General features: G+C 43.4%; 1 protein-coding gene across 1 annotated transcript in view; it reads right to left on the bottom strand.

The window, feature by feature from the left end:
* Positions 1–1884: 1884 nt before the first annotated feature.
* The window catches only part of ush2a (Usher syndrome 2A (autosomal recessive, mild)), a gene marked incomplete at both ends in the record, with an annotated part of 324178 nt that continues 315143 nt past the window's right edge, over positions 1885–10919 (bottom strand). The window contains 7 exons of the mRNA XM_080433174.1: positions 1885–1974; positions 2526–2723; positions 3195–3263; positions 4498–4585; positions 5291–5429; positions 6350–6433; positions 6889–7065. Coding sequence (XP_080289300.1) covers positions 1885–1974; positions 2526–2723; positions 3195–3263; positions 4498–4585; positions 5291–5429; positions 6350–6433; positions 6889–7065 — 845 coding nt within the window. The remainder of the gene's footprint in view (positions 1975–2525; positions 2724–3194; positions 3264–4497; positions 4586–5290; positions 5430–6349; positions 6434–6888; positions 7066–10919) is intronic.

Raw genomic sequence — 10919 nt, 5'->3', positions numbered from 1 at the left:
CACTAGATTACTGGGAAATAATTATGCAGAAAATTGCATCAACACTAATTCACTTATTTAATGTAACAGGACAGAAACTAAGATTGGACCTTTAAGTGATGACATCTAACAAACACAATGTGATTCCCAGCCATGTTTAAGACAATTAAAAACAGTTGGCATTTTCATTTGTCATACAAAACTAACACCAAGGCCACTGGTACATAATTCCTCTACAACATAACTGCTATCTAGTAAGTCTACTAGGCACAGATACAAAGGTTCAAATAGAACAAGTAACTGACACAACATTTTGGTGAGTTCCTCTGGCATTCATCTCAGTTGGAGGCAGTTACACTGCAGCTGCCAGAATATGTTCATTTTAAGTAACTTAAAGTCATCTTCCAGGTTATATACATAATAGGTTATATACATAATGCAAAAAAGATAGCGACCAATGTACTCTTGGTATGGATAAATAAAGAGCCTTTATTTGTACGGCTAATGCATAGCAAGGGTTTAAAAACATGCAGGCTGGTGTGCTGCAATGCAAATGAATTAGCCGTACAAATAAACAATCATTAGTTTTCCACAACAAAAGTGCCTCGGTCGCTATCATTTTACATCACCCTCATCTTCCAAAAGGTGCACGCCTCTCTTTGTTTTTCTACAGGTTACAGTATATACATAATTGGCATTCAGTGATCAGTAAATCATAATACACATTAGTCCCTGGGTATTGGGGTTTTGTATAAGGAATATAGCATTGTTATGATTCTTGGTTTGAATTCTGGTTCAGAGCTAAATTAAATGGTTTCATTCTACACACTGAGATACAGTAGGTGAAGAATTAAGAACATGCATCCTTTAATTACAGTAGGTGACTAATTAAAGGAAAAACGTGTGGCCCAACATCTTAGAAAGATGTTGGGCCACCACTATGAACCCCTCAATCTCAGGGTGGACACTCTAACCACAAGGCCACTGAGCTGGTCGTTATCCCCATCATGACCCTTAATCCCCCCTTGCCCTGTCATCCTATCGCCTCCATGTTTGGCCTAGCGATGACAACATCGCACACCTCCTTTCAATGGGTTCACTGTCCAAAGATTTACTGTATCTTCATGCAGCATGTCACTCTGGTTGCAGTGGAATGATTACCATTGTCCTGTGCATTTTCATACTCACGCACAACCCCAAAACATTGTCATCACATTCCCCAGACAAACAGAAAGATGGAGGGTTATAGGGCATACCTATTAGTGGAGATTTGTGCTCCTTTCACACCTTTCTAGTTGTACAGAGCATGATAGGATGTTAACTGCTTAATTGTACCGTGCAGTACAACTGAAACTTAAATGAAAGCAGATACATTCGTTTTGTTTCTCCACTCAGTTATTCAGGTTTTTCCTTTAATTTGTCACCCGTCTGCATGTCCTGTTGTAAATCTTTCAGAGTTTTCTGAAAAACGTGAAATATTAATTAAAAAAAAAAAAAAAATATTAATTTATCTAATTATAGCAACATCTAAAATGACACAGATGCTGTCCCAGATAGAAAGGTATGAAGACGTATAGGTTAAACAGGTCTAAATAGATAATTTCTTGACTAGACTTGACAAGTTTGACACTATTCAAGAAGACAACCTGCTCAGACCAACTTATTAAAACCAAATATGTAAACTGCACAATGTGTAGTATTATTGGAATCTTATGTGGAATTATGTGGAATTTCCAAACCTTTCAAGAGCTGGAAATGTTCAATTTGTTTTTTCCAATTTACTATTCCAGACCATACTAATGTGTGAGTAGTCTACCCTGTCTACAGTTTGGGGTTCAGACATGTGCCCGGGGTGGGATGGTGGTCTTACACTGGTGGTCCTGGTTGAGGAGCGTGGATCCATTCTTACAGCTGAGTATCAACGAACAAGGTGTGTTCCTTCTTGACGGAGCTGAAGTGCTTGATGGCGTCAACAAACTCATCGTCCTCCACGTACTGAAACACAGCAATAAAAGGTCATCAGGTCTATTAACCACTTGAGCCCCAGCGTCCCTATTCTGGGGGGAACAATCTCTGAAAATAGCAGATCTACAAGCTCACATTTTCAGCCAAGAGATTTGGTACAAGTACAGTTGCAACTCAGGTCCGTTTTTACTAACGACTAAGAATAGAGGGTTTAAGTGGTTAAACTGCAACTTTGACCTTTAACCCTGGTACAGAAAATGTGCAGCCAGCCTACACGGTTAAATCCTGAGTTTTAAGTTTGAGAGTGTATAGATGTAACCACATGGGTACATGTAAGGGTACATTTGGTTACATTTCTATCCTCCCAGGGTTAAATCAACTGAGGATTTTGCTGTGTGTGTATGTTTGATGTTTAGGCTGGTGGACATTTTCCAGCACCTTTGGGTGCGAGCTGTAGACCAATTTCTTTTCAGAGAAAATCAACTGTGTAGACCTCTATTGATAACAGCTAATGGCATGATATTTTCATCAGTTGACTCCCAGTCATTTAAAAATGTTTTCAGGATAGATCTAGTCCTCACCAGGCCTGAGTCCTGTCCAAGCGGGTTGTCCCAGCTTCCTTCATCCATTAGTGATTTCCTGTCAATCAGCTGACTCACACTGCGGTGCAAGGATTGCTGGGAAAAAGCGTGGGAGACATCTGATTGGCTGGGAACCCGCAGGACTGTCATTGGACTGAAGCGCGATCCTCCACCCACTATCTTGGTGTCTGAGAAACCCTGACAGAGAGATTAAGATTAGGAATTATTCATAATAATAATAGGATTTGTTAATCTTGAGTACATTTTACATTGAACTTTTACTGTAATATATATATGATTATAACATCTCACCTTCAAAATATTGTGCAGAATATTGTTACATGACTTCAGCCAACACAACAAACCAACCAGAACAAAGATCTTCAAACTGTCAAACCAAACATCTCTTCCCTGAACAGTAACACACGTCACTGTTCAACGTGTCCATATTCAATGCCTCTCGGAAGACCATGAATGTGGTTTGACAAGCACGTTCATAAACACGCACGCACGCACGCGCACACACACACACACACACACACACACACACACACACACACACACACACACACACACACACACACACACACACACACACACACACACACACACACGCATGCGAACCAAACCAAAACACACACATGGATGCATGTACACATGCTCCCATACCTCAGTGTACATAGTGTAGCTTTTAAGTGTCACGTTGTTGTACTCGACACTGTCTGCCACCGTGTCAAACTGTCAGGGGACAGTAAAGTAAAGCTTTAGGTTTCTGACAGGAAGTAGGAGACATAAAGAGGTCTTACTGTGGCTGTTGAACGTCTAGAAGACATCAGAGAGGTTGAATGGTGCCTAGCGCACAACTCAGGACAAGGCCTCTGACAGAGAGAGAGAGAGAGAGAGAGAGAGAGAGAGAGGATGGATGGATGGATGGATGGATGGATGGATGGATGGATGGATGGATGGATGGATGGATGGATGGATGGAGAAATAAGTGGTGAGAAAGAAGGGGTGGATTCAAAGAAAAACAGAAGAGTGCAGCGAGAGGGAAATGGCAAGTAGATGGAAAGAGGAAAATAAAGACAGAGAAAACAAGGAAAGGAGGGAGGACAAAAGACATATGCATGGAGAGAACCAAGGATAAGAATTAAAATGATGAGATTAACACGGTGAAATGAAATCAACAAACACAAAGAGATGATGAAGTAGATGAACAGTAGCATAGAGACAGTAACAACTTTTGACATCTCTTAGGAAACGGCAGGTTTTATGGGGAAGTTGTAATGGGTCAAAAAAAGAATAAGTGAGTTTTCAGTTGACTAGTACTGTGTTGCTTCTGCTCCCTCTAGTGGTAGAGGGTGACAACTGTTAAAAGTACAATTTGAGGTAAAAACAATGCTTCAGTTATTATGTGAAGATTAGACAATATTACATTGGATTCAAGAAAAATCTACAGACTTTCCAAATATCCCAAATAAATCCCCTTTGGGAGGATCACATGGCTAGTACACTTGTTACCTCTACCAAAGGTCTAACATCCTCCATTTATAGTATTCTAAACAAAAATCTGCCAATTTATAATGCAATGACTTTTAAACATAAATGGGAGACAGACTTGGGATGCACTTATGATGATGTGGATTGGCAAAACATTTTAGAGAGATCCCAGAGAGTGTTGATGGGAGGACTGTTTTTGTATTTTTGTCTTATTTCTGTTTCTGTTTCTGTTTTTGTGTATTGTGTCTTTTCCTTTATTCTTTGTCTTTTTTATTATGTCTTGTTTACAAAAAAAGAAGAAGAAATGTGATAATGATGTGTACATTGTGCATTGTCAATAAATAAATCATTATAAAAAAAGATTAGACAATATTACAGAAATGCTTCCCTCTCTAACGCCCTTTCATCTACTGCCATGCATTTGTTCCTCTCTTTAACATCTCCTGTATCCTCCTATTCCATCCGTCTCTCTCACCGTGTACATTTCTCCTCCAGTATGCCTTGTCTTGTGCAGTGTGACCAGAGGAGGTCGCTCTCTGCTAGAGTGGCTCTTTCTCAGGGCTCTGAAAAGTATAAACAAAGAAGGAGAACAATCACTTTATTGTCTATCAACTCATTCAAATGTGTTTTTACATGCACACACTCACACACACGCACACGCACACGCACACGCACACGCACACGCACACGCACACGCACACGCACACGCACACGCACACGCACACGCACACACACACACGCGCACACGCACACGCACACACGCACACACGCCGGGTACTGTAGATGTGATTACAGCCACACTTCAGTCACCCAATTACAGATGGAATAAACTTTCCAGTTGGTGCCCGGGATTGAACCACTAACCTTTATCCACTTAAACCCTCTGTACTTAGTAAACTGGACATGAGTTGCCTCTGTACTTGGTGTTCTTTTTTCCCTCTACAACTAATCTTTTTGCGGAAAATCAATCTTCAAGCTCACAACGCGTCATGTTGCGACGCGTTGTGAGGTTCTACATGGACTATTTTAGGCTAATGTTCCACCCAGAATAGGGATGCTTGGTTCATGTGGCTAGGTCAGTGATCGACTGTGAATACATACTGTATAACTGTATGTCTGTGTGTGTGTGTGTGTGTGTGTGTGTGTGTGTGTGTGTGTGTGTGTGTGTGTGTGTGTGTGTGTGTGTGTGTGTGTGTGTGTGTGTGTGTGTGTGTGTGTGTGTGTGTGTGTGTGTGTGTTGTGTTTTGTCATTATTTAGCTGGTGTTACCTGTGTAGAAAGACTCCCAGCAGGATAGCTAACAGGAGCAGACCCAGCAGAGCTAACAGCAGAATGAACCACAGCTCAGAGTAGACCGGACCAGATGACACCTGTACCCCTGTAACTCCTTCTGTAGGCCCTACAGGACCTGGAGAGAGAGAGAGAGAGAGAGAGAGACAGAGAGAGAGAGTGATGACACTCTCTGTACCTCCTGATTCTCTGTGATTCCCAAACAGTGTGCCAACAAACTAGTTCCAGTTGTTATTGAGTGCGCACTGATTTACCAATACAGAGGAAAATCCTATACCCTCAAAACTATATATTAAGCGATTTCAACCTGGCGTCCCTATTTTGGGCATAGGCGAAAATGTTACTTCTTTATAATAATTATATATTTTTTTCTTTTCACCCATTTTCAAAAGTAGCAAAACGCCTCACAATGCATATGATTACAGGTGTCTTGAGATCCTGACTTGCCCCTTGGTGTACCATGCATCTTGTTGCATTTCTCCCCAATTGTGTTGCTGCCAACCGCCACCGGTGTCCTGTGTGTGGAGGGTGTAGACAACCACATGCCTCCAACATACATGAAGTCACCAGCCTTTCATTTCACGTGACAGTGAAGAGTTTTACCACCAGAGTAGCGCAGACAGAAGTTGACGTTATCTATCGTCCAGTTCTCCTCCCCTCTGAAAAAGAACCCCCACCAACCAGGAGGAGCAACACGGACACATTCCCCTGCTGGCTTCCTGCCCGCAAACACTGACAATATTATGTTGGTTGGAGAGGCACCACTGCTGGGAATTGAACCCAGGCCTCTGTGGCAAGGAGAGAGTTTTTTTTACCCTCTCCTTTATTGACCCACTACTAAAAAATCGAACCGTCAACTGAAGCATTGTCAAACATGAATGAAGAATACAGACAAAAACTAGTTAGGGTTTGAGGGCCGGTGTTGACCAGCACGAGAGAGAGAGAGAGAGAGAGAGAGAGAGAGAGAGAGAGAGAGAGAGAGAGAGAGAGAGAGAGAGAGAGAGAGAGAGAGAGAGAGAGAGAGAGAGAGAGACTCACCCAGGCCTGTAGTAGGGTTGTATCTGATAGTGGGTGTGGTGGCACTGCCACTGTCTGTGGTACATGTTACCTGGAAAGACAGAGCTGAGAGAGAGAGAGAGAGAGAGAGAGAGAGAGAGAGAGAGAGAGAGAGAGAGAGAGAGAGAGAGAGAGAGAGATTAATCATAATGTAACATTGTTGTATTACTGTATTACACAGAGAGAGAGTGAGAGAGAGAGAGAGAGAGAGAGAGAGAGAGAGAGAGAGAGAGAGAGAGAGAGAGATTAATCATATGTAACATTGTTGTATTACTGTATTACACAGAGAGAGAGAGAGAGAGAGAGAGAGAGAGAGATTGTGTGTGTGTGTGTGTGTGTGTGTGTGAGTGTGTGTGTGTGTGTGTGTGAGTGCGTGTGCGTGTGTGCGTGTGCACGTGTGTGTGTGTGTGTGTGTGCTCGCGTGCGCGTGTGTGTGTGCGTGCGTGCGTGCGTGTGTGTGTGTGTGTGTGTGTGTGTGTGTGTGTGTGTGTGTGTGTGTGTGTGTGTGTGTGGGGTCTCACTCCTCTGTGACGTCCGTGGGATGTGCAGAATACTGTGAAAGCCAGAGTAGATCCTGAGTCTGTTCTCTGTGACGCTGAACTCCTTCAGAGGTCCGTTCAGAGAGAATGACTGACTCCAGTCCAGCCACACCACGGTTACATTACCGTCCACTGAGAAGTCAGAGACGTACTGGGGAGCTGGGGTGGAACCAGGAGAGGAACATTGGGTTTGAATGTGTTTAATGAACTTGAAATTTGTCAGAATTTGGAAAAGTGGGACGCATCGTGACAGTTTGTGAGCTTGTAGAACAAAGTACATAACATAAGTGGTTAAGCCAACAACAAATGCTGGGTGTCAAGTTGTTTGTCACATCCTTAGGATCAGCCTTACTTATTAACAACGATGAGAAAGCAGCATTTGATCATCACAATGTAGACAGATAGACAGACAGACAGACAGACAGACAGACAGACAGACAGACAGACAGACAGACAGACAGACAGACAGACAGACAGACAGACAGACAGACAGACAGACAGACAGACAGACAGACAGACAGACAGACAGACAGACAGACAGACAGACAGACAGAAACCCTGGGCTTGGGCCAAGACGATCAATTTGCCATATATGGGAGACCAACTGGCATCGGCTCCCCTGATTGGCCAAGCTTCACATGATGTTTCTGCCGCTATAATATAAGTGCTAGCACACAATAGGACCACATTCTTTTAAACAGCAAAGTTGGTGACTCCATCGGTGTCCTGTTGAGTGCCATGTTGTGCTGGACGGTGCATCTGAAGGGAGGAGAGAAGAGATCCTTCCATGCTGCTGTGGCAGTGGAGCACAAGGTGTATTCCTTTGGAGGGTTCTGGGACAGGGATACCCGCCCCCGCTGCATAGATCGCATTGACGTGCACGTCTTCAACGCAATGCGCTGCATAGATCGCATTGACGTGCACGTCTTCAACACACTGTCTCTGCACTGGACGACGTTGCCCCCAATGAAACCCGGAAGAGGAAAACGTACAATTGATGTTGTACCCTCCATGCGCGTGGGCCACACAGCTATTCTGATAGAAGATATCATCTACATCTGGGGCGGAATAGTGAATATTGAAACAGAGGTGGCTGACAAAGGTAACGAGGTTACCTTCCGGGGCGACAACTGCAATGAGCTTTATGCATTTGAGGTCCGCTCCCACAGATGGTACAAGCCCAAGGTTTCTGGGACTATTCCAAATGCCAGGTGCGGCCACTCAGCCTGTGTCTTGGGGAATGTCATGTATGTCTTTGGAGGATATAACATAATGACTGGGCGCACCAATGACATCTACAAGCTGGACAGAGCCATAATGGCCTGGTCTTTAATCAACACCACCGGCATTCCACCACCTATATCGGATTGTCACTCTGCAACCATCATTGGGACAAAGATGTTTGTATTCGGGGGCAGAGGGGACCGGGACGAGATCTACTACAACATCAGAGTGTTTGACACAGAGACTAACTGCTGGGGGAGCACACCTTCTCCACAGTTTATTCCAAAAGGACGCAGGGGTCATTCAGCCTTTGCCTACAATGGAGAGCTGTACATATTTGGTGGCTACAACTATCTTCTGGACCAGAACTTCAATGATCTGTGGATATTTAATCCAGAGACCTCCTGGAAGAAGATTACGCCCAAGGGGAAAGGCCCGTGTTTGATGTCTCGGATGTGCTGTTGCATGGTGGGAGATCGTATCATCCTCTTTGGAGGATACACACCCGATGACCTGTACATCTTAGACTTGTGTCCTAGTTTGAGGACATTATGCAAGGTAGCAGTTATTCAGTACGGTCTGGAAAAGTCAGGACTCCCACATGACATCAGGTGGGAACTGGCAGCCATGACTGCCAACAGCAGCAGAAAAAAACACGACAATGGCAGAGAACGACTTCAAGGCAATGGAACAGAAAAAAGGCGATGGCGATGAGAGCGCTGCCCTTAAAACAAGGCCTCATTCATTCAGATGGGAAGGAAAGCTGAGCACAGGAATGTGCTCAGTGATACGTGCCATGAACTAAGCAGCATCATACAGGAGCATAGAGAACCATACTACTAACTGAACTGCATCAGGGCTGACATGACTGCAAATGAGAGGATCTCTGAAAGGACCACGTCACCCATTTTCAAACTATATTCATATAATTGTTCCTCGCCCATGCTCATTGTGAGATGGTTCTGTCTACTCACTCTCAGAGGTCTCAGAGGAGGGGGCTGTGGACAGTTCAGAAACTGCTTACCAGTGACATCATCGTTAGGCGGGTATGGTCATTTCAAACAAGATGTCAAACTTTTTATTTTTATTTTTTATTAATGCGAGAACAATGGCTTCTATTTCAGAATACTTATTTCCCAGGACGAGAAAGGCTGTCGTTTCTATTGGATTGGAAGCCCCATTGATGATTTCATTGGTAGGCAGGTTTCTGAACTGTCCTTAGCCCACCAAGGTGACACGGAGTTAGTAGACTGAAACTGTACCATGTTATGAGCATTAGCTAGGACCAATTATATGAAGATAAGGTGGAAAATGGGTAAAAATGCTCATTTAAGAATAGAAACATGCACCCAGCTGATCTCCATTAGGAATTAATGTCGAAATCGAGATAGAGGAAGAGACAGTGATGGAAGAGTACTTCAGGAAATAGATTTTTGTAAAGGGGAACAGTGGGAGAGGAAAATGACTGCAAAGGTGGAGACCTCTGTGTTTTTTTTATTTTTTCTATTATTTTTTATATGAATTATATTAGTTTGTTTAGAGGCCTCGTATTTGCCATTCTTCTACTTCCAATCATCAAGCCTGGTGCCATGGGGGAGGAAAGGTGGCGGCGCCCCCTCTCCCGGACTGTCCCGCAATATACCCACTATTCATTATGCCGACTCAGTTATTTGCGCCTGGAGGTGTGCATGTGGGCGTGTTGTTGCACTTTCCCTAAAATTGCTATCTTGCCCACACACGTTTGGGAAAGAGCATAGCGGATTCTAAAACCACCCGCTATGCCAAATTCGTTTGGTAGAGTATGCCTGCACTGGTCATGTCGAGAGTCAGGCCGGCCGGGCGCACAATGGCACAACATTCGAGGTCTCCCTCTCTCCTAATTCTCAACAAATCTCTGTGATTCTAATTTTCCTATAATCAGCAGAAGTGAGAGTGTCAATTGTGTCAATTGTGTTTATATAAGATGATAGTCTATTCAAAGAAGACAATTTATGCTGCGTGCGATGCCATGCTCTCCAAATGACACACTTCAGCTTTATTCATCCATTGCGCAAGAAACAATGAATGGATTACATTAATATAACATTCTCTATAATCAGTAACATGTAGGTGATACTTATGTCTGTCAAATATGGTTTTATTGAAAGGCAATCAAAGGCTAGAGCGTATGGAGCAAACGTTGGGTGTAGGGTGTCCAACGTTATTGGCGCCCCAGTGTGGCTGCAGAGTTCACTTCGGAATTAAGTGATTGAATGTGATTGTCATTACAATTTTACTGTAATCCACAAAAGTGTGACTGTTAATTCCTTGTATCAATACATTGTGTTTTATCAGTTGTTGCCAGTTAAGCTTATCAAAGACTAATACAATGTCGTTTGATCTGCGTTTGCTATAACCACACCAGACCATTTCGTTTAATTGATCCAGAACACAAGCAGAATGCTGTAATTTAAAGTTCTCTATAACCAGCAATGTGTGAGTGATAATCCTGTGTATCAAATATAAATGTATTCCAAGGCAACTTCTCTCTTCCATGGGCAGAGAGGCAGAGAGCGTAAGCACTGGGGATAATGGCTTGCGCAGTCTTCTCTTAAAGGCAATGGCATCTGGCACGGTGATTGGTTTTATTATTGTAACGCCCAAACCACGCCTATGCATAATGTAACGGGTATCGCAGGTGTTTTAGGGATAAGGCTGGTGTCCGAAGATAACAACTTTTGCACGGAAACGCCCCTTGCACAATGCTAAATCCCTAAATAGTGGGTATAGGATCTTCGGCTGAAAATAGA

Source organism: Gymnoscopelus braueri (assembly GCF_963280865.1).
Source record: "Gymnoscopelus braueri genome assembly, chromosome: 1".
In the NCBI taxonomy this organism is placed as follows: domain Eukaryota; kingdom Metazoa; phylum Chordata; class Actinopteri; order Myctophiformes; family Myctophidae; genus Gymnoscopelus; species Gymnoscopelus braueri.
This window is presented reverse-complemented; position numbering and strand designations above follow the sequence as displayed.